Genomic DNA, 23,417 nt, shown 5'->3' with positions numbered 1-23,417 from the left:
TAAAGCAGCAAGGGACGGAGGACACGGCCAGTAGTCGGTCTCGATCTTTGGTGTTTCGTCTGGCTGAGGGGCATGGGCAGCAGGGAACTTGGATGATTTGATGATGTCATCAGCAGACTTGCTTTGGGCTGCCAGGGCAGCTGAATCTGAATCGGTATTTTGGGGGAACTGGACTATCAGTGACAGACTCTCACAGGCTGGCAGTAAGTGTAGCGCTGGCCATTCAGTTCAAAGCATTTCAGGATTTTTATGTGTAAAAAATCTGTATTCATAGACAGTATCAAAAGCTTTGAATGTCAATGGCCAATACTGCATTTAGTGCAGGACAGTATAAAGTGGATAGAGCACACATGCTACTGCAAATGTATAGATTTTTATCATATTAAGCAAGCAGAGAAATTCAGATATATGAACTGTAGTTTGAAACCGGTAAACACAACTGTTCAAAAGGTGCCTTTGAGTTTACTGAAACTATGTGAAGATTTGCAGCGTGTGCAAGATAGAGACCAAAGCAGAGTCATCTGAGGTGTCAGTGGATTTGTTATGGGATCTTGCAGGCAATAACCTTATGCAATTTTCAGAATCTTCAGAAGTTTTATGGAAATTGTTAAAGAAGGAGGATTTTAGTTTCTTGCCGTGGGCAAATTGGTTGTGAGGAAGCGATTAAAGAAAGAGTCAAAAATGAGAAAAGTTTATGATGTGAAATGGTACTTACATATGAACATAAGATGTGATCATAGTATCATAATCACAAAGTAATGGATGGATGGAGCCAACACACATAAAAAAAAACATAAATATAAATAATAAAAATAATGATCAGAAATCATGCCTGTGAACACACCATACTGACATAATCTAACAAACAAAAACAACATTATTTGGTGTGTAAAATAAATATTATTTTAGATAGATAGATGGATAGATAGGTAGATAGAAAAGCTCAAAATTTGAAGCAACCATACCATGCTGTTTGTAGATTGGTGGTTTTCTATACATGTTAATCCCTTGGTCTGTGAATTATAAAAATAAAATACAAAAAAGATCTAGTTTTAATAAAACATTTTTAATACCACCTAAGTCAGAAATAAGACACTTCAATCGAATCAGTTATGATCATGATCTGGGGGAATGCAATGCATATAAAGTATGACCAAAATTTCTGAATCAGTACATGCACTCAGCATAAGAGGTAAATAAAATCTACAATCAAGACAATAAATAAGAAAAGGCATATATGCATTATGGCGGGGATTGAAATTAAAGAACTGAGGGAGAAAGAGAAAGCAGAAAATCTCTCTGATGATGCTCCGGCTCCTACCTGGGATGTGGAAATGTTTAGGGGTCAGAGAGAGGGTCGGGGTGGCTGGCCGAGAGGAAAGAGGAGAACTCCGGCCGCTGGATGGCTCAGTGCCTCCAAACAAGAAGAGCAGAAGAAGCGGGAGAAAGGAAAGAACATAAAAAAGAAAGAAAGAATAAAAAAAGGAAAGAAAGAGTGAGAGAATAGTGCCGAATAAATCTTCACTGTCGGAAAGATGGACGAACAGAAAGGGGCTTCAACAGAGAGGTGACAGAGAGACGGACTGGACCTTGTGGGTCGGTCCCACGGAAGAGAACAGGTGTTGAAGGACATTAAGATTGGAAAAGGAGAACTGCCTAAGGAAAGCTGCATGCAAATACTTCACAATCATGAACACGGTAACATTCACCACCACAGTAAAAAGATGAATGTCAAATTCACAACAGCAGGAAGACTTTGTGTCTGATGATAACACGACTGAATATCCTTAAAACAGGGGTCACCAAACTCTGTCTTGGAGAGCTATTGTCCTGCAGAGTTTAGCTCCAACCCTAATCAAACACACCTGAACCAGCTAATCAAGGTCTTGCTAGGCATACTTTAAACTTCCAGGCAGGTTTGTTGAGGCAAGTTCGAGCTAAACCCTAGGACACCAGCCCTCCAGGACCGAGTTTAGTGACCCCTGCTTTAAAGGACTACTTTTCGCCTGTGAAAAAAACAAATGAAAGCATGCAACATGAACACATTCCTAAAACTAGTGAGCTGTCTAGAGAGAAAGCATTTCAAGACAACACATGCACTCCCCTGCTTTTACATAAGGTAAGCATCAATGTTAAGTATATCCCTCAAATATTAAGAAAACGTTTTCTAACATTAATAATAATAAGAAATATTTATTGAGCACCAAATTCTGAAGGATGATGTGACACTGAAGACTGGAGGAATGGCTGCAGAAAGTTTAACTTTGCTATCACAGGAATAAATTACATTTTAAATGCCTTTTACATGCACTTAATAAATATAGGTAAATAACAGATGAATGGCTGAGACTTACCCGATGGAGTCCATTCCGTCCATATCCAGGCAGAGATGATGTTTTAACCGTTTGGGAGTCTATAACAGAGGACAGAATACTTTTGTACTAATATACCAATGTCTGAATAAAGCTATATTTGTTGTGATTGCTTTGAAAGTATGTGGCATTATACCTGTGGTGCAGTTAGCATATTGGGAGTCAAAGCGCTGGGCGGCCACACTTCGTATGTATCTCTCTCGGTTCCTCTCCTTTTCCATCTCCTCCTTCAGAATGAGCTTCCCGAGTCCAGACTGGATCTGCAGTTAAACACAGTCTTATACTGAGTATACTGAGTATTGAAAGTACGATCACATAGAGGTTACATTTATTCCACTTTAGCATACTTATTAGCCTGCATTTACAAAGTATTAGCCTTATTCAATAAACACCCCCAGTCACTGTACATATATGCAAATTACGTGTGTTTGCATAATTATTTAAGTGATTTGGATATTAAAACAATGCAGACAGCATGTGTAAATAACAATTTGCCATGCAGCATAATTTGGCACATATATGCATTTACGTAAATGGCTGCTTTGACTAAAATAAAAAAAAATGACACAAGGAATGTATAAGCATTAATACACGCTTGACCTTGCTGAGATTTTCTTCCTGAAGTTGTCTGCGTTTCAGTTGCTCTTCCTCTTCTTCATCCCGTGACCGACTCCTCCCGTCTGATCCTGCCCCGTCCATGACCAAAAAAGATTTTCAAAAAAGAGGAAAAGGAAAAAAAAAATCATTGTCATTGTACCCATGGTGACCTGCAACGGAACCTCAAGAGTTCAGTTGTACACATAATCAAATGAAAATAACAATGAGTTAAATCATATAAAAACAAATCATGAAAAATAAAAACATGGTTAGACTGAGTGGTAAAATGTTTTTTCATTTACAATGAAATGTAAAGCCATCTACTGTATAGCATCCTAAAGTTTTAAAACCACCAGATCTGGCTCTAGGATCAGTCAGATGGGAACACCAGGCCAAATTTACCAGCAGCAGTCCAAGAGTTCTCCACCCACAGAGCAATGTTTGAATTCACAGATGGCTTCCATTGATTTTTGGTTACTGCCAGCAACAGGAGCGTACCTAAAGCAGCAAGGGACGGAGGACACGGCCAGTAGTCGGTCTCGATCTTTGGTGTTTCGTCTGGCTGAGGGGCATGGGCAGCAGGGAACTTGGATGATTTGATGATGTCATCAGCAGACTTGCTTTGGGCTGCCAGGGCAGCTGAATCTGAATCGGTATTTTGGGGGAACTGGACTATCAGTGACAGACTCTCACAGGCTGGCAGTAAGTGTAGCGCTGGCCATTCAGTTCAAAGCATTTCAGGATTTTTATGTGTAAAAAATCTGTATTCATAGACAGTATCAAAAGCTTTGAATGTCAATGGCCAATACTGCATTTAGTGCAGGACAGTATAAAGTGGATAGAGCACACATGCTACTGCAAATGTATAGATTTTTATCATATTAAGCAAGCAGAGAAATTCAGATATATGAACTGTAGTTTGAAACCGGTAAACACAACTGTTCAAAAGGTGCCTTTGAGTTTACTGAAACTATGTGAAGATTTGCAGCGTGTGCAAGATAGAGACCAAAGCAGAGTCATCTGAGGTGTCAGTGGATTTGTTATGGGATCTTGCAGGCAATAACCTTATGCAATTTTCAGAATCTTCAGAAGTTTTATGGAAATTGTTAAAGAAGGAGGATTTTAGTTTCTTGCCGTGGGCAAATTGGTTGTGAGGAAGCGATTAAAGAAAGAGTCAAAAATGAGAAAAGTTTATGATGTGAAATGGTACTTACATATGAACATAAGATGTGATCATAGTATCATAATCACAAAGTAATGGATGGATGGAGCCAACACACATAAAAAAAAACATAAATATAAATAATAAAAATAATGATCAGAAATCATGCCTGTGAACACACCATACTGACATAATCTAACAAACAAAAACAACATTATTTGGTGTGTAAAATAAATATTATTTTAGATAGATAGATGGATAGATAGGTAGATAGAAAAGCTCAAAATTTGAAGCAACCATACCATGCTGTTTGTAGATTGGTGGTTTTCTATACATGTTAATCCCTTGGTCTGTGAATTATAAAAATAAAATACAAAAAAGATCTAGTTTTAATAAAACATTTTTAATACCACCTAAGTCAGAAATAAGACACTTCAATCGAATCAGTTATGATCATGATCTGGGGGAATGCAATGCATATAAAGTATGACCAAAATTTCTGAATCAGTACATGCACTCAGCATAAGAGGTAAATAAAATCTACAATCAAGACAATAAATAAGAAAAGGCATATATGCATTATGGCGGGGATTGAAATTAAAGAACTGAGGGAGAAAGAGAAAGCAGAAAATCTCTCTGATGATGCTCCGGCTCCTACCTGGGATGTGGAAATGTTTAGGGGTCAGAGAGAGGGTCGGGGTGGCTGGCCGAGAGGAAAGAGGAGAACTCCGGCCGCTGGATGGCTCAGTGCCTCCAAACAAGAAGAGCAGAAGAAGCGGGAGAAAGGAAAGAACATAAAAAAGAAAGAAAGAATAAAAAAAGGAAAGAAAGAGTGAGAGAATAGTGCCGAATAAATCTTCACTGTCGGAAAGATGGACGAACAGAAAGGGGCTTCAACAGAGAGGTGACAGAGAGACGGACTGGACCTTGTGGGTCGGTCCCACGGAAGAGAACAGGTGTTGAAGGACATTAAGATTGGAAAAGGAGAACTGCCTAAGGAAAGCTGCATGCAAATACTTCACAATCATGAACACGGTAACATTCACCACCACAGTAAAAAGATGAATGTCAAATTCACAACAGCAGGAAGACTTTGTGTCTGATGATAACACGACTGAATATCCTTAAAACAGGGGTCACCAAACTCTGTCTTGGAGAGCTATTGTCCTGCAGAGTTTAGCTCCAACCCTAATCAAACACACCTGAACCAGCTAATCAAGGTCTTGCTAGGCATACTTTAAACTTCCAGGCAGGTTTGTTGAGGCAAGTTCGAGCTAAACCCTAGGACACCAGCCCTCCAGGACCGAGTTTAGTGACCCCTGCTTTAAAGGACTACTTTTCGCCTGTGAAAAAAACAAATGAAAGCATGCAACATGAACACATTCCTAAAACTAGTGAGCTGTCTAGAGAGAAAGCATTTCAAGACAACACATGCACTCCCCTGCTTTTACATAAGGTAAGCATCAATGTTAAGTATATCCCTCAAATATTATTATTTGTATAATAAAAATAATAATAATAATGAAAATTATAATTATATTTATTTGGGGGATATGCTTTTTTTATTTGTTATGGAAAGTTATATAAAAGACAGACATGCAAATGTATGACACCCAGAATTACTGGTTATGCAGAGTATTGTAAAATACAAGTTTCATTTCAGTTAGGATGCCACCTTAAGTAGGCAGCAACCCATGTAGGCCGTACAAAGAGTTTTTACTATAAGAGTAGTGATGTCACAGTGATTTGTTTAAATGTTGGTTAATCAGCGGTCATATAACTGTTGGTTAATTCAGTATCAAATACACCAAATTCTGAATGGTAAAAAAAAACACAGCATGCTTCTAAACTGCCACGGGCACCAAATTGCTCTACCCAGAGTCAACAACAGCCATGAAGCCAAGACATACCTATGCAGAAAGAATCTGTGGAGAGGACAGAGGGACATTACACACGAGCATGTGATTAGTAAACTGTGCATTAGCAACTTGCATTAGATGTGCTTTAGTTTGATCAAATACAGCCCTTGACTTCATAAGGTTGCCATTCAAGCATTTCAACTCCAGGACTTATGAATTTCTCAAACAGAGCCGGCAAAAGCACAGCTTTACAAGCTAAAAAGTCACAGTCAAGACATTTCACCAGGTCTGAATCAGAGGAGGGGGTGGATTTGTGACTACGGAACAATATTGACACTGAGAACGAGGAGAAGAGGTTGGGCAATGGGGAGTGGAGAGGCCTTACCTTTGTTATGGGGGAGGAAGTGATGTCGAAAAGGGGAGGTAGGGCGCGTGTCGCTGGAGCACAAAGAGGAGCAGAGCTTCAGCATTCCTGCCGGCCGCTCAGAGAAGAGGAAGAGGAACAGAGGAGGAGGATGAAGGAAAAAGAGGATGGAATGAGCACATGTGAGCAAAGGATGGAGGCAGGTTACAAGCTCAGGAGGAAACGGAAAGCAAGAAAAGGCAACGCGAGCCAAAATGTTGTAAGGAGAGCTCGCTCATCCATACACTCCGCTGGAATCCTATAGAGGAAGCATTTGGATAATTTCATTTGACTCACCTGGTCTGTGAAAGTGCTGGGGAGACTTGGAGAAAGGGGGTATATAGCTATGGCGGTGGTAAACCGGAGAGCCGATGGAGCCCTGACTGGTGGATCTTTGCATGATGCGCTCCCTTATGTCATAACAACCCTACGGTAGACATGCACACACAACATTTCATACTGTATTTCATACTGTACATTTCATCACATTACTACACAATAAAAGGACCTAAACATTTAAATTCTGTCTTCATTTACTCGTCTTTTAGATATTTTGAAGAATGTTGGTGACCAATGTAGGTTTTAGTTCCCATTGACCTTTATTATATTGTTAGACCATGTTATGCAAGTTTGGTTACCAACATTCTTCAAAATATCTTATTTTTTCTTAAAGAATGAGGGTGGCTAAATGATGACAGAATTTTTATTTTTGGGTGGACTATGCTTTCGAGACATGGTTTAATGAGCATGTACTACTGTATTAGCTGTAGAGTAATAAAGAAAACTTAGCATTATGAACAGCCTCTAACCTCAGCGGACGGGGTGGGAGACAGTGTCCTTGGAGACTGAAACAGAACAGGAACAAAAGCTCTATGTAAGTATGCATCAGAATCAGTACTAAAAGGTGGATAGGAGACTGTATGCTATAGAGCAAGTCAGAAATGCAAATAATGCGATTAGGAACAGGAAGCTAAATCATGTCACTGCGTTTTATGCTTTTTAAAGCTTTGTATATTAGGCTGTTTGTATATTAGTTGTTTTATGGGTTAATGTCATAAAACTGTTCACCTCTAATTTAAAGGACAAATTAAATTGTTTGGAAAATGCCTCCAAGGCTGCATTTATTTGCATTAAATCTTTTGACAATAATAATAATAATAATAATAATAATAATAATAATAATAATAATAAAATAACACAATTTGAATGAATTACAATTGCAATTTAAAATAACTTTTCTATTTTAATATATTTTACAAAGTTATTTATTCCAGTGATAAAGCTGATTTTTCAGCAGAAATAATTCAAATATGCTGATTTGATGCTCAAGAATGATTTATTATTATCAGTGTTGAATATAAACTGATACTTTTCCCCCCTTATTTCATTCAGGGTTCTTTGATGAAGAAAAAGTTTAAAAGAACAGCATTTATTTGAAATAGATTATTTTGTAAAAATTAAAAAATCTGTCACTTTTGATCAATTGAATGCATTCTTGCTGAATAAATAAAATCTTGAGCTTTTGAACACACACACACACACACACACACACACACACACACACACACACACACACACACACACACACACACACACACACACACACACACACACACACACACACACACACACACACACAAAGATTCACTCAGCTGTAGCTGGGACAATGACAAACAGAAAGAAATACAGACAGACATACATTATAAACATGAACACACACTCCAACAGGACACTTTTGGGTGTTTGCCATTAATTAAACAGAGGACTTCTTCCAGTCCTCAAGAGTCAGCTGAAGCTCAGTGCCATCTTCATGAAGAGCATTTTTAAGAGAGTTAATTAGTGGCCACAGCTGTGGCAGGGTTCAGAGGGAGGTCACTGACCACTTACTGTTTCTGCGGACAATGAGGAGGGGTCTTGTGGCAGGGTCTGGGAATGTGGACACAGAATTAAAATCACTAAAAATAACATTATGTTATGCGTCATGGAAAAAGCTGTGTTTTCTGTGACCCAACATGCATTGGATGATGTTTTAAATTAAAGGGATAGTTCACCCAAAAATCAAAATTATTTCATTAGTAACTCACCCTCATGTCATTCCAGACCAGTAAGACCTCCATTTATCTTCGGAACACAGTTTAAGATATTTTAGATTAAGTCCGAGAGCTCTCAGTCCCTCCATTGAAGCTGTGTGTACGGTATACTGTCCATGTCCAGAAAGGTAAGAAAAACATCATCAAAGTAGACCATGTGACATCAGAGGGTCAGTTAGAATTTTTTGAAGCATCGAAAATACATTTTGGTCCAAAAATAGCAAAAACTACGACTTTATTCAGCATTGTCTTCTGTTGTGAGAGAGAGTTCAAAACAAAGCAGTTTGTGATATCCAGTTCGCGAACGAATCATTCGATGAAACCGGATATTTTTGAACCAGTTCACCAAATCGAACTGAATAGTTTTAAACGGTTCACGTCTCCACTATGCATTAATCCACAAATGACTTAAGCTGTTAACATGGCTGACACTCCCTCTGAGTTAAAACAAACCAATATACCGGAGTAATTCATTTACTCAAACAGTACACTGACCAGGGCTTGAAAACGAAAAGAAAATTCAATCGGTTCACTCCGAGCAGAATCAATATTTTAACGTTTCTGTTCCTGCATTCCTCTGAATTATTACCGTTCTGAAACCGGTTCAGGTGGAAAAAATTTCGGTTAATAACTTTATTTTTTAAAAACGATATTATGTGTCTATAATTTGCATAATAATAATGTAACGTGCATCGTTTCTATATGCAGGCTTTACAGTTCTTACCGTGCGTTAGGTCTTTGGCTTTGTTGGAAGGAGGACACCGACAGGGAGCTCAGCAGATCATAACACTTGATTTATTAAACATGAAGAGGTGAACATTAGGAATTAGCCACATCTGATTACACAGTGTGCGTCATCTCTCTCTCTCTCTCTCTCTCTCTCTCTCTCTACATCTAACTACGCGCAGACTATTCTCTCCCGTGATTCTAATCGCGGGTCTCTGTTCTCGCGATATTACCTTTATTTCTTATTTAAAGTTATAGAACATTAATTTTAACCTTAATTTTCACATCCTACAATAATAGTATTGTAATAATAATAAAGTACAGCGTTTTATTTACTCAAAAAGAACAATAAAAAATAGAGATCTCACGTCAGTCAATAACCCGCTGTGGTTAGTCATCTTTTGGCCAAATGTAGGCTACAAAAAAAATAAAAGTTTTTTTTAAGTTATTTAAAAATATTTGCTGCATTGTAAAAAAAAAGTTGCGGCATTGCATTTTATTAGCCCTATTACTTTACGAAATAATGAAAGCTAAAATGCCTGTAGTCTAAAGCAAAATGTTTACAAACTTTATAAAAACAGCTATTAGTTTCTCTCGAAAATAAGCAAGTTTAGGCTATAAAAATCGTCAATCCAAAAACAAATTAATTTAAGCTGAAGCTGATGCCTGCATCTCTCATCTGGCACGAATCCAAATGTTTACATGTTCCCGACGCATCTGGATGCTAAAATATTATTTATTATATAGTGTTTGCACTTTTATCTACATAAAACATCATCCTTCAAATCGGCTTTATCAGCACAGTGAGGCGCGGTCACTCTGAACGCAACATGTTGTACAATGAAGCAGTCTAACTTTTTATTTGTTTCTTTAACTCTATTTTATTTTGTTAATGTACAGGCTTTAATAAAGCAAAATGATGTTGTGTCAGCGCGATGGTCATACCAAAGCTGGTTGATTATATAGAAGCAAGACATTATTCAAAGCTATCAGCTTTTGCAAAATAATTAAAACTGTATAGCTTTTGCAAAATAAAGAAAACTTCTCTCTGCAGTTTAGTTTGCCTTTCTGAAAACTTTGGAACGTGTCACAATGAACCCTAATTTAGCACACTTTTTCTTTCGTTTCGATAATCTGTCAATATGATTTAAGTGAAATATATTTAGTGTATATGCCCATATTCCTTTGTATGTAAACCTATATGGGTTCGTTTTTCAGTTTTCTCCATTCACAGAAGTGCTGCAGATGTGTGATCTGTTGAATTCATCTCACATATCCTCAGATAAACTCTAAGTGCGGTGCGGTGCGTTGCCATTGCGACTTACCTATGATGGGTTCACAGCTGAGCGGACATTTCACTCGCTGGCTTCAGCGTCACATTTGCATATGCTGTACTACTGGAATTCGTTATTCATTGACAGCAAATTTCAAATATTAAATTGAACGATAAAATAACGTTATTAACCGTTTAATGGCCATTTAAATTTTCGATTCTGTTCGGAACTATAAAATTTGATTTAGTTTCTGTTTCTGGTTCTGTTCCTGTCAAAATTTCGTTCGTTTCCGGTTTTCGTTTTCGTTCCTTGAACCGATTCAGAGCCCTGACACTGACTGAACTGCTGTGAAGAGAGAACTGAAGATGAACACCGAGCCGAGACGGATAATGACTCGGTTTTTGGATCACCAGTAGTTCTTTCGGACAGTTCAATTCAATAAACTGGTTGAAGAAAACAGTTCACCGGTTCTTTTGCGCTCGACGTAATGGCGTCATTGGTGATGATTGGCCTTCATTCAAGTCTTCGGTTTACCTGGGCTCATAAAATTCAGTTCGATATTTGTTGAACTAGTTCAAAAAGATCCGGTTACATCGAATGATTCGTTCGCGAACTGAATATCACAAACTGCTTTGTTTTGAACTCTCTCTCACAACAGACACGGAAGAGAAGACAATGCTGAATAAAGCCGTAGTTTTTGCTATTTTTGGACCAAAATGTATTTTCGATGCTTCAAAAAATTCTAACTGACCCTCTGATGTCACATGGACTACTTTGATGATGTTTTCCTACCTTTCTGGACATGGACAGTATACCGTACACACAGCTTCAATGGAGGGACTGAGAGCTCTCGAACTAAATCTAAAATATCTTAAACTGTGTTCCGAAGATAAACGGAGGTCTCACGGGTTTTGAACGACATGAGGGTGAGTTATTAATTACATAATTTAGATTTTTGGGTGAACTATCCCTTTAAATGAATGTGGAAGATGAATTGCAAAAAGGCGCTTGCAGTGTTTGTTTTGAATGTTAGATGCTAATGTTATGCTAAAAGTGACACAGATCAGATGTATGTTTTCTGGGAAAAACATTTCAGTTCATTGAGAATAGTTCAGATAGTGGCCAATGAGATGAGAGAAACTAGGTGTAAGAGGCATTAGATGTTCATGCTTATTTGATTAGGTAAGGTTTGTAAATGAATACGTTAATTGTGTTTTTCTTAGTTTGGGTTGGTGATCCCCAAACTAACTGGTTATGTCAGTGGCCTTATTTCTATGCTGCTCACACTTACTGTGGCTCTGCCTCTGGGTGTGCTGTCACTTGAGGCTTTGACAGGCTGTAGGGGAGGAAAGGGGTTGAGTTTGGTTACTCTATGAACTTGTCGGTGACTTGAATATTGTATGCGTTAATGGAATATTCTTGGCAATTTTCAACTTGATTTGCACAGACAGTAATTTTGTTAACTGTAAAACTTACAATGGAAGTCTGTTTGGCTAGTGGGCTATTAAGAAATTAATCTACTATATTTTTTCGAAAGTATAATTTCGAGTGTTAGCATGAAAGTGGTGAGATATTGTTTACTGACATTTTCTTTGCAGCTATTTCTGCTATGGCATACATGTCATAAACCCATGTCATAACCAGCTAAAAAAGTAAACCCAGATTCTTTTGCTTAATCAATATCTTGGTCTTGTTTTCCATTGAAAATATTTAAACATCAAACAAAATTTGGGGTAAGTATAAGTATCTTTTCTTTATTTTTTATTTACATGAAATTAATACTTTTTTTTTAGCAGGGACGCATTATATTAATAAAATGCGACAAATGTTTTTCTTATTTATTTTCGATTTAATTAAAGAATCATGAAAAAATGTATCATAGTTTCCACAAAAATATTAAGAAGCACAACTGTTTCCTTATTGATAATAATAAGAAATGTAACTTTAGCACCGAATCAGCATATTAAGATTTCTACTGGAGTAATGGCTGCTGAAAATTCAGCTTTGGCATCACAGAAAAAAAAAACCAATTATTATTTAAAACAGAAAATTGAAAGTTAATCGTTAATGTTATAATATTTCACAATATTGCTACTTTTACTGTTTTTTTTTTGTTTGTTTGTATCAAATCAATGCAGCCTTTGTGAGAATTTTCTTTCAGGAACATTAAAAATTAAATTCTTTCAGGAACATTACCAGTGAAAATTATAATGTAATTGCTGTATTTTTATTTTTTATTTTATTGTGTTGGTAATGCATAACCAAAATTTCCTACACCTAAAAAGTAGTCCCTCCTAATAATTTAGACAACATATCAGCCCCCAAAAAGAAACATTTCTACTCAATAATAATCCATGTAAGTGAGAACAAAAATGTGAGCTTCACACTTATAACCCCCTATCCCATTGCTGATTAGACTTCAATTGTAAGTGTGTACTTGTAAATATATTTTCTGTTTGATTATACACAGTCAAGGACAAGTCTAAATGAGTGGCTTTGATAATCAACCACAGATGCAGATGAAAAACCCCGGAAATATCCCTTTAACACACATCTTCATCACCGCAGATTGTCTGAGATTTTGATTATAGTCACCAGGTGGCGCTGTGACAGTGCTGTCTCTACACAGAGAAGGCGCACAGGCGTTTTCAGGTACAGCAGAACAATGTTTAATAGACAAAGGGAACAAGAGCAGTCACAGAGAATAAAAAAACACATCTCTCATACATTCTTTTCATGCATAGACATACAGCTAAACATGTTTACAGGAATACATGCAATGCACATGATCACATACAGAGAAATGAGCAAATACACACACTTGCTCACATCTGCTCTGTCTGTGGCCTGAGAGCCTCAACCAATAGTGTTTTTTGGAACACTAATGGGATCATGGGGTCAGAGAGGTACAGTATTATGGTCACTGTGATAAGGAACTGGGGATGGGACGTTATTATCACAAAGATGGAGTTGGGTCTGTTTTATAGCGGTAGTCTGGTCGCAACTAAATGGCCAAGTGGCTATAACCCATGTGCAGTTTTGGTTATCGAGATTAGACCAGTGGTTCTAAACCAGGGGGGCCTGGGCCCATTGGAGGGCCTCAGAAAACTTCCAAGGGGGCCGCAGAAAACTTATGTATTGAAATATATATAAATATATATATATATATATATATATATATATATATATATATATATATATATATATATATATATATATATATATATACACAGTACAGTCCAAAAGTTTGGAAACATTACTATTTTTAATGTTTTTGAAAGAGGTTTCTTCTGCTCATCAAGCCTGCATTTATTTGATCAAAAATACAGAAAAAAATGTAATATTGTGAAATATTATTACAATTTAAAATAATTGTTTTTAAATGTATTATACTTTAAATTATCATTTATTTCTGTGATGCAAAGCTGAATTTTTAGGATCATTATCACATGATCCTTTAGAAATCATTCTAATATGATGATTCATTATCAAAGTTGGAAACAGTTCTGCTGCTTAATATTTTTTCAGAACATGTGATACTTTTTTAGCATACTTTGATGAATAAAAAGTAAAAAAAAAAAAAAAAAAGCTATGTTTTTAAAATATAAATATTTTGTAATAACAATATACACTACTGGTCAGTAATTTGGGGTCAGTCATTTTTTTTCTTTAAAAAATAAAATAAAATCAATACTTTTATTCAGCAAGGATGTGTTAAATTGATAAAAAGTGATATAAATAAAGAAAGTATATTATTAGAATATATATTATATATATTTTATATATATATATATAAAGAAAATATATTATTATAATATATATTATTAGATTTTTTTTTTATTTTGAATAAATGCAGTTCTTTTTAACCTTTTATTCATCAAATATATTAGACAGCAGAACTGTTTCCAACACTCATAATAAATCAGAATATTAGAATGATTTCTAAATGATCATGTGATAGACTGGATGTTACAAGTGACACTGAAGGCTGGAGTAATGATGCTGAAAATTCAGCTTTGCATCACAGGAATAACTTATTTTTTAAAAGTATATTCAAATAGAAAACTATTATTTTAAGTTGTAATAATATTTCACAATATTACAGTTTTTTCTGTATTTTTGATCAAATAAATGCAGGCTTGATGAACAGAAGAAACTTCTTTCAAAAACATTAAAAATAGTAATGTTTCCAAACTTTTGGTCTGTACTGTATATATATATATATATATATAATTATATTCTATAAATAAATTTAGTTACATTTTCTATTTTAGTTTATAAATCTATTTTCACTTAATAACTTGTTTTTATTAAAGAACATAACTTCTGTAACAAAATGAATCCAACAAAGTTAATTTAATATATCAATGAAAATGAAAAACAAGCATTTTTTTCATAATTGCAAAATTACTATTGTTTTTATTAAAGAATATAAAGTTCTGAAACAAAGCAAATAACTTCTGGAATCAGAAAAATAACTGTAGTTCCTCTTCAGGAACTCGAACTGCATCGAAAATGCTTTGGGGAACGTGTTTAGCGTGAGCGACTCTGAATATCATATCCAATCTGTCTTATAGAAGAGCGTGACGTCACGGGCGGGGTGACGTAAGCGACCAGGAAGCTATAAAGGCACGAGCCGCGCAGCTGGCTTCAGCTTCGCGTATTTCAGCAAGCGCTCTGTGTGTGCATGTCATTCTGTCTTGTCAGTCTTATTTATTGTTGTTTGTCACTATTAGCTCCTCAAAGAGTAAGCAATAGTCAAAAAGCAAAGCTAAGACGAGACATCTGAAAGGCGAATCCAGATCGCGTTTTAGATTGTGTGTTCATCATGAGTGGGAATACACGGTCTGTGTGCGGTCTGCCTGGGATCGAGGCACGCTGTTTCGGCTCTTGAGGGAGCCGACTGCCTGCACTGGTACAAGCCAGTGTGGACGCTTTGATCCCGGAGGACTCTCTCGAGGCGGAGTCTTCGCCAGCGTTCCTTGTGGTGTCGCCGGCGGAGGCGGAGCGGCGCCTGCACTCGCTGGGTTCGCAGATAAGATCTGCCGGAGGGCATGGAGACGGGCGCGTCCCTATCTCCTACCTCACCCGCCAGATCTACCCGATCTCCGGGTTCGGAAGGCCGAGTGTTGCGGTCGTTCTCAGTATTTTACGTCCACGTGTGTAGCGGAGCTGAGATGCTCGCCGCCGAGATTCAATGGGGTCATTCCGACGATAGTCGGCCCCAGGCAGGGTCTGGTTATGGAACAGGAAGTGAAAACCCTATTAGAGAAGGAGGCCATCGAGGTGGTCCCTCCTCAAGACAGGGAGTCCGGGTTCCACAGCCGGTATTTCATAGTTCCAAAGAAGGATAGGGGGTTGCGTCTGATTATAGACTTGAGGGTCTTAAATCATTCAGTTATGAGATTGAAGTTCAAAATGCTCAAGATCAAGCATGTTGTAGCTCAGATCAGGTCCGAGGACTGGTTTGTCACAATAGATCTCAAAGATGCATACTTCCACATATCCCTCCTTCCACAACACAGGAAGTTTCTGAGGTTCGCTTTCGGGGGCGAAGCCTACCAATATCGAGTACTTCCCTTCGGCCTTGCACTCTCACCCCGCACGTTCACAAAATGTGTAGACGCGGCTCTGGTTCCCCTGCGCATGCAGCGCATCAGCATTCTCAACTATATCGATGATTGGTTGATTCTTAGCTCAGTGAGAGCAGGTTGCGGCTCGGCAATCAGATGTCGTTCTCGCACATATGGGGGAGCTGGGTTTGAGACTGAAAGCCAAGAAGAGTGTACTTTCTCCGGTTCAGAGAACCACCTATCTAGGCGTAGTATGGGATTTGACCACGATGCAGGCATGATTGTCCCCTGCTCTTTTTTAGTCGATTTAGTCAGTCAAGAGAGTCAGAGAAGGCCAGCCACTCACTGTCAAACAATTTCAAAGATTGTTGTGTCTGATGACAGCTGCATCCAACGTGATACCTCTTGGCCTGCTGTACATGAGACCCCTAAAGTGGTGGCTCAAGACCAAGGGATTTTCCCCGAGGGGCAATCCACTTCGCACTATCAAGGTCACGCAGCGCTGCCTCCGTGCCTTAGACATGTGGAAGAAACCTTGGTTCTTGAATCGGGGCCCGGTGCTGGGAGTTCCTTGTCGCCGTGTAATACTAGCGACGGATGCATCCCTCACTGGCTGGGGTGCAGTCATGATTGGCCACCCTGCCCGTGGTCTGTGGAGCGGTCGCCATCTGACATGGCATATCAATTGTCTAGAAATGCTAGCAGTTTATCATGCACTGAAGCACTTCCTCCCAGACCTAAGGGGTCACCATGTGTTGGTGCGCACCGACAACACATTGGTGGTCTCTTACATCAACCACCAGTGAGGTCTGCGTTCGCGCCCCTTGTACAAGCTGGCGCACCAGATCCTTGTGTGGTCCCAGAGCAAACTCCTCTCATTAAGAGCAGTATATATTCCTGGGAAACTAAATAAGAGAGCAGACATACTGTCGAGGCAGGGGCCGAGGCCCGGGGAATGGAGGCTTCACCCCGAGGTGGTGAAGCAGATATGGAGATGCTCTATGGTTCGCAGACCTGGTCTCGCTCCTCGACGGCTCTCCATGGGAGATACCGATCAGGATAGACCTACTCTCAAAGGCACAGGGCACAATAATTCACCCTCGCCCAGAGTTGTGGAAGCTGTGGGTGTGGCCCCTGAGGGGGCACAACTATTAGCAGCTGGTCTCTCAACCGAGGTTGTTGAGACCCTCCTCCAATCCAGAGCTCCCTCAACGAGGAAACTGTACGCACTGAGGTGGAAACTCTTCACCTCATGGTGCAGAGACCACCAGCTAGACTCAGCAAACTGCCCAGTTGGCACAGTTCTGGAGTTTTTACAGGCCAGACTCTCTGCAGGGTTGACCCACTCCACGCTGAAGGTTTACGTGGCGGCCATTGCGGCGTACCACGTCCTTCTCGATGGCCAGTCTTTGGGAAGACACCACTTAGTTACACGTTTCCTCCGCGGTGCGCTGAGGCTGAGACCTCCAGTACGGTCCCGTGTTCCCCCCTGGGACTTGGGTGTGGTGTTAGAGGCTCTTTGCAAATCTCCATTCAAACCGATTCAAGATATCTCAGACTGACATCTGACTCTTAAAACCGCCTTTCTGTTGGCCATTACCTCTCTGAGGAGAGTAGGAGATTTACAGGCCCTCTCAGTGGCCCCTACCTATCTTGATTTTGCACCTGGCATGACCAAAGTGTTCATATACCCTCGAACGGTATATGTTCCTAAGGTGCCCTCTATCACACCACAACCTGTAGTGCTGCAGGCCTTCTGTCCTCCTCCCTTTCGGGAGCCCGACCAAGAGAAGCTAAATTGTGTGTGTCCAGCTCGAGCGCTGGATGCATACGTCCACAGAGCTGCCCTGTGGAGAAAAACGGACCAATTGCTTGTATGCTGCGGTCCCCCCAAGAGGGGTTTTCCTGCTTCTAAGCAGACTATTAATCGTTGGATAGTTGAGACTATCAACGCCACTTTGAGTCCTCTGGTCGTCCCCCGCTGTCGGGAGCCAAGGCTCACTCTACATGGGTAGGGCGGCCTCTAAGGCCTTTCTAGCAGGTGTGTCCATGCTGGACATCTGCAATGCTGCGGGGTGGTCCACGCCTTCTACTTTTGCAAGATTCTATGGCTTAGACATGCCAGTCACTCTAGGGACTTCAGTCCTCTTGTCCTAAGCTGTGCTCTTTGGATACACACTAGGCAGGGGTTTGGTAGTCTGGCAGCGTTGGTACTCATTCCCCAAAGCGTTTTCAATGCAGCTTGAGTTCCTGAAGAGGAACGTCTCTAGGTTACGTATGTAACCCTAGTTCCTTGAGGGAACGAGACGCTGCGTCTCGAGGCCATACCCCCGGCGCTTGCTGGTACTCGAAGCTGAAGGCAGCTGCGCGGCTCGTGCCTTTATAGCTTCCTGGTCGCTTACGTCACCCCGCCCGTGACGTCACGCTCTTCTATAAGACAGATTGGTTATGATATTCAGAGTCGCTCACGCTAAACGCGTTCCCCAAAACGTTTTCGACGCAGCGTCTCGTTCCCTCGAGGAACTAGGGTTACATACGTAACCTAGAGACATTAATTTAATATATTTAGTAAACCAAATTAATTTATATAACAATAAAAATGTTAAAAAAACAAGGATCTTTGTCATGATTACATAATTACATTTTACATCTACTGTATATATTTATTTTCTATCAATAAATATTGTTTTTGAAGAACACATAATTCTGGAATAACAAAATTAATGTTGGTTAATTTAATTAACTTTGTATTAATTTATTTAATTAACCATGTGAAATCAATATAGCAATAAAAAAGTTAAAACTCTGTCATTATAACAGTTTGAAATACTATCATATCATATATTTATACATACACTAATATGTCTTAGCATATTATAAGTATGGACTTCTAATATTGTGTTGTGCGGTGGAAGCCCTAGGGTTAAAAAGGTCGAGAACCACTAGACTAGATCTCCAGATCTCCAAATTGAAGTAGGAGGATGTTAAATGTACAGAGTATGGCTGTTCACAAAATTTTAGGCAGGAGCGCTGTCTGATTTGAGATAAAACAGCTAAAGTTGACTTTTTATGAAAACCACACCTAGTCCAAAAATTTGAATAAATTTATAAAAATAAATCGGTGAGATTGTAATTTCTACACAGCCATACAGTGGCTATATATATCATATTTGGTCATAAAAGGACATTGTTTGTTTATTAGAAAGACACTAAACGTTTGCGATTCGGATTACCTCTCCAGGGCTGTGCCTTCCTTGTCTTTCCAGGGTGGAGGAGGTGGAATGGAGAGACTCATAGGATATCATGTCTGGACGCTCTATGTCATAAATGGCCTTGACTCTGGGGATGGCTGCTAGGTCCTTGTAATCAATAATCTCATTGTCTACTTTTGCCTGGAGGAAGGAGAGGATGAGGGACAGGGAGGGAGGAGACACATAAGTGGAGAAACACATGGAGAAAAGGTGTTGATGAGGAAGAGCTCAGGGCACAGGTGAAAGGTCATTCACATCACATCCAAACAGAGCTACAGCTCTCACAAAGGGTGAACATACACTGTGGAAAGATGAACGCTGTCGTTTTTGGAGGCATGTTTATGAGAGAAGCTACCCAGCTTAACATTTGCTTAACAGTGTTATTGTTAAAATGATGCTACAGATACAAGGCGAAGGCAAAGAGTGGAAAGAAGGTGAAGCAAATTCCTGTGCTTTTCCTGCATGTTTTTTAACATCGACCCTGAAGTATGGCAGCATCAGTATCCATTGTGGACTGAGTGGTAATATCTGACAGACTCTGGAAACGATTGGGGACGCCGATGTTTGGGACTCACATAGATGGTATGACCTGGAGATCCAGGGATGCTCGAGCCAGGTCTCGAACAGATACTCTCAGACGATGACCTCGTCGGCTGTGGGAGAACGAGATGTTGTGTTAGCAATAAGCTGAAAAAAATACCCACATGTGTAAACATACTCATAGATGCCAGTGGGAAGCTTAAAGGGGTAGCTCAGCTAAAAATGAATGTTTTGTCAACAGTTACTTATTCTCATGTCATTCTAAATCTGACTTTATTTTTTTCCATGAAACAGAAAGGAGAAAGTCTGAAGAATGTTCACGCTGCTCTTTTTCATGAAAGGGAAGTGAACGGAGACTGGGGCTTTCGAGCTACAAAAGAGGATCGTAAAATGTCATAAAGTAAATCATGCACTTTCAAGTCATCCAAAGCCATACAATAGGCTTTTGTGAGGAACATGTTGAAAGTTGTTATTTGAATGATTTTGGATGCTTAATTGTATGATCATTGCAATTATATGTACTTTTGAGTATTTTTTTTTTTATTTTGCACCTGGCATGACCAAAGTGTTCATATACCCTCGACCGGGATATGTTCCTAAGGTGCCCTCTATCACACCACAACCTGTAGTGCTGCAGGCCTTCTGTCCTCCTCCAAGAGCACGACCAAGAGAAGCTAAATTGCGTGTGTAAAAGTATATCTTTAAATGTGATTTCTTAATTATTTTGATTTTCTTACAAAATTTCTTAAATCTGATGGATACTAATGAATGTACTGATATGGTAAACTAAAATATAATGTAATTTTTATTGAAACTTGTATATCGCGTATTTAAATGTATTTTTAATATTACAAATTTGTAATGATGAATTAGCAATTTAGTTAATTTGAAGCATATCATTTTAAATGTAATCAAATAACACACTACAGTTAAAATAATAAGTACTTTACATGTGCTTTGTATGTTAAGTCAACACATTAAAATAAGTGTACTTTTTAAAGTCAGATGAAAGATAAACATAAGGATTTAAAAACATACTTTAAAATAAAAAAATGTTTTTAAATGTTTGTCTAAGTGTGTTATGAAACAGTCATTAAAGTGTACTGTCATTAAGTGGCCTTTTATTTCATTAATATTATATTATCTGAATGTGCATTTTTTATGTACTGTGTGAAGTACACTATAAATGCATGTCCAGTCTAACTAAGCACACTTCTTTTTCACAAGGGAATTCATACAGCTTTCAAAGACATGAGGATGAATGACAAGAGTAAATGATGACAAAATTTAAATTTTTGGGTGAAGGAGGCACAAATGTTAGAGCTTTCACTCAGCACAAAAGCTAAAGGATTTCCAGCTCATATTGCCTCATACTCCAATGCAAGCCTTCACAAGATGCATTCTGTTTCATATCATACAATATGCAGCCATGGCAGCCAATCCCTCAGATATGACTCTAGGTCAAATGTCATCAAAAACACCAGAACTGTGCGACAGCAGGAAGAATATTCTGTACAAGTGACCAGTTCTGTTAGCTAAATTATGAACTCATATCTTAGATGGTTCTGCATGAAGAGTCAAACAGCTGTCATTCCTGTAATGGTGAATGGAGTGCTGGAGGGCTTGAGCCACATGCCTGCAGTGGTGAAAAGCGTAATGATTCACACACAGGCTGTTATGGGGAAGTTGGCAAGGGCGGAAAGCCCTCTGCTGGTGGGTGACTGCAAAGGCAAGAGCTGCAAAACACACTTGGAGTTCTCCAATCTGCTGCCAGAAGCAGAATACAGTACCTGCCTTTCTGAGTGGTGCAGAGATGTTACTGAGGGTGAAAGGGGCTGTGAAGGGAGGAAAAGGCATTACAGGATATGACATCACACTAAACCAAACACTTGAATCATCCACCATATAGCCAGTTGTCATCTAACTTAAGCACTTCATCCATAGTCACCTGCTCGCAGCCTTGCTTGCTATCTTATGCATGCAGGCAGATTCTGATTTTGTTGGACAAAAGGTTACTTTTTGTTAATTTCTAAAATTTCTATGACCATTATGGCCTAACTTGAAGAAGGAGAGTGCAAGCACATTCAGTTTTGCTGTGGGGGATGTAAGTTAACTAATATGAAGCATAAAAAAAACACACAGCAGTTAAGTCTTGCTTTGAAGTAAAGCAAGACTCTATGTGAAAGTTGAGTTAGCCGGAAGCATTGCAGTTTGGAGGGAGTGCAGAGCAGAAGACTGCAAACCTCACGACTGCCCAGGGGATGCCGGCCCAGCCGAGAGCCACCTGGGCCCCAGCTCTGAACCTGAGACTGGGGGTAAAAGATATCAAATGGACTGGGTTTTCCTTTAGGATGTTGCCAAGCTGCCTAAGGAGGAGAATCACAACAGAATGGACAAGATACACACTGACAAGCACACACATACATTCTCTTTTTGTGATTCAGATGTAATGCTTCGGCTAGAGCACCTGAGACCTCATTTTAACTTTGGAGTCACCTGGGGAAGTTTTAAAAGTCGGTTTGAAGAATGTGAGCATTTTTAAACATCTCCCAGTGTTTTGTAGACTGTTGTTTTTGGGATTAATATGAGGGACGAGTTCAGCAAAGAGAGAGAGAGACGGCTGATTAAGTGAGTGACTGGCTCACAGTAAGTGTTTGGACTGATAGATACTCACTCTGTACTTCTCTTCCACTCCACTGTTGTTCTTACAGTCTGGATGCCATACTGTAGAACCTGAGAGAGAGAAAAAGAGAGAGAGAGAAATTAAGACAAAATAAGGGTGGGTATATCAGAATTCTTTTACCATATGGTTTTCCTCCTATTACAAATGGGACATTCCTCTAACATCATTTGCTTAATTTGTATAGAAATTGAAGTATTGAGCTCATTTGTAAAGCAACATTTTAAAAAAGATTTCAAAAAAGATCAAACAAATAGTTTCCTTCTTGAAACATTTTTCTAATAACTACTATTTTTTTTTAGCATCAAACCAGCTGTATGTGTAGACATATTCCAACCTTTGAACCTTTTTGTGGAAAGTACCAGAACTGCTTCAACCGTCTGTATTAAAGGTAGCATTAAAGTGTTGTGCTCACCCTGTAAGTACATCTCCTCTCCCTCCGTGAACATTTGATTGCATCTGCTGCATCGTGCACAGCTTGGATGGTAGTGCTTATCTCCTGCCTGTTAGGGGAAAAAGTTCAATTTCAGTGGTCAACAGAATTCACAAGAAACACAAGAAAAAATCATTCCAGGGAGACACGACACTGAACAAAACAGACTGAAATACAACTTCCTTGACATCTATGAAAGTGCAAAACAGTCTGTGGGAGACAGAACAGGTGTGCTGTCACTTTATTGCACTTCACTTCTTCTAAAAAAAGGTTATTTCTCTCCTCTTTCCTTCATTCTTTGTATTTTGCTCTCATCACTATGTGTGTGTGTACTCCGTGAATGTACCTCTGTTAAGATCTGCAGAGTCACTGTTTGCACAGAACACAATCCCGTATTACCTTACCCCACCATACAAAAATACCCTCCTGACCTCTGGATGCTTCTATATCAAGGGAA

General features: G+C 39.0%; 1 protein-coding gene and 1 long non-coding RNA gene across 2 annotated transcripts in view; both read right to left on the bottom strand.

Annotated features, from left to right (window-relative positions):
• Positions 1-23,417, bottom strand: part of LOC132121572 (actin-binding LIM protein 1-like) — a 66,516-nt gene that overhangs the window by 5,340 nt on the left and 37,759 nt on the right. The window contains exons 7-24 of the mRNA XM_059531096.1: positions 22,943-23,030; positions 22,522-22,580; positions 22,091-22,213; positions 21,638-21,682; positions 19,883-19,960; positions 19,290-19,448; positions 11,775-11,819; positions 8,281-8,319; positions 7,203-7,238; positions 6,691-6,820; positions 6,376-6,462; positions 6,042-6,056; positions 4,790-4,882; positions 4,434-4,481; positions 3,468-3,614; positions 2,973-3,058; positions 2,509-2,632; positions 2,355-2,413 (exon numbers count right to left, since the gene is read on the bottom strand). Coding sequence (XP_059387079.1) covers positions 2,355-2,413; positions 2,509-2,632; positions 2,973-3,058; positions 3,468-3,614; positions 4,434-4,481; positions 4,790-4,882; positions 6,042-6,056; positions 6,376-6,462; positions 6,691-6,820; positions 7,203-7,238; positions 8,281-8,319; positions 11,775-11,819; positions 19,290-19,448; positions 19,883-19,960; positions 21,638-21,682; positions 22,091-22,213; positions 22,522-22,580; positions 22,943-23,030 — 1,461 coding nt within the window. The remainder of the gene's footprint in view (positions 1-2,354; positions 2,414-2,508; positions 2,633-2,972; positions 3,059-3,467; positions 3,615-4,433; positions 4,482-4,789; positions 4,883-6,041; positions 6,057-6,375; positions 6,463-6,690; positions 6,821-7,202; positions 7,239-8,280; positions 8,320-11,774; positions 11,820-19,289; positions 19,449-19,882; positions 19,961-21,637; positions 21,683-22,090; positions 22,214-22,521; positions 22,581-22,942; positions 23,031-23,417) is intronic.
• LOC132121573 (uncharacterized) lies at positions 76-1,753 on the bottom strand. The gene is made up of 3 exons (XR_009426280.1): positions 1,322-1,753; positions 966-1,013; positions 76-710 (listed from the first exon to the last, which is right to left on the bottom strand). It is a non-coding gene; the product is annotated as an uncharacterized LOC132121573 (long non-coding RNA).

The sequence above is a fragment of the Carassius carassius genome, chromosome 39 (genome assembly GCF_963082965.1).
Source record: "Carassius carassius chromosome 39, fCarCar2.1, whole genome shotgun sequence".
In the NCBI taxonomy this organism is placed as follows: Eukaryota; Metazoa; Chordata; class Actinopteri; order Cypriniformes; family Cyprinidae; genus Carassius; species Carassius carassius.
The sequence above is the reverse complement of the archived record's forward strand: the minus strand, read 5'-3'. Positions and strand labels throughout refer to the sequence as shown.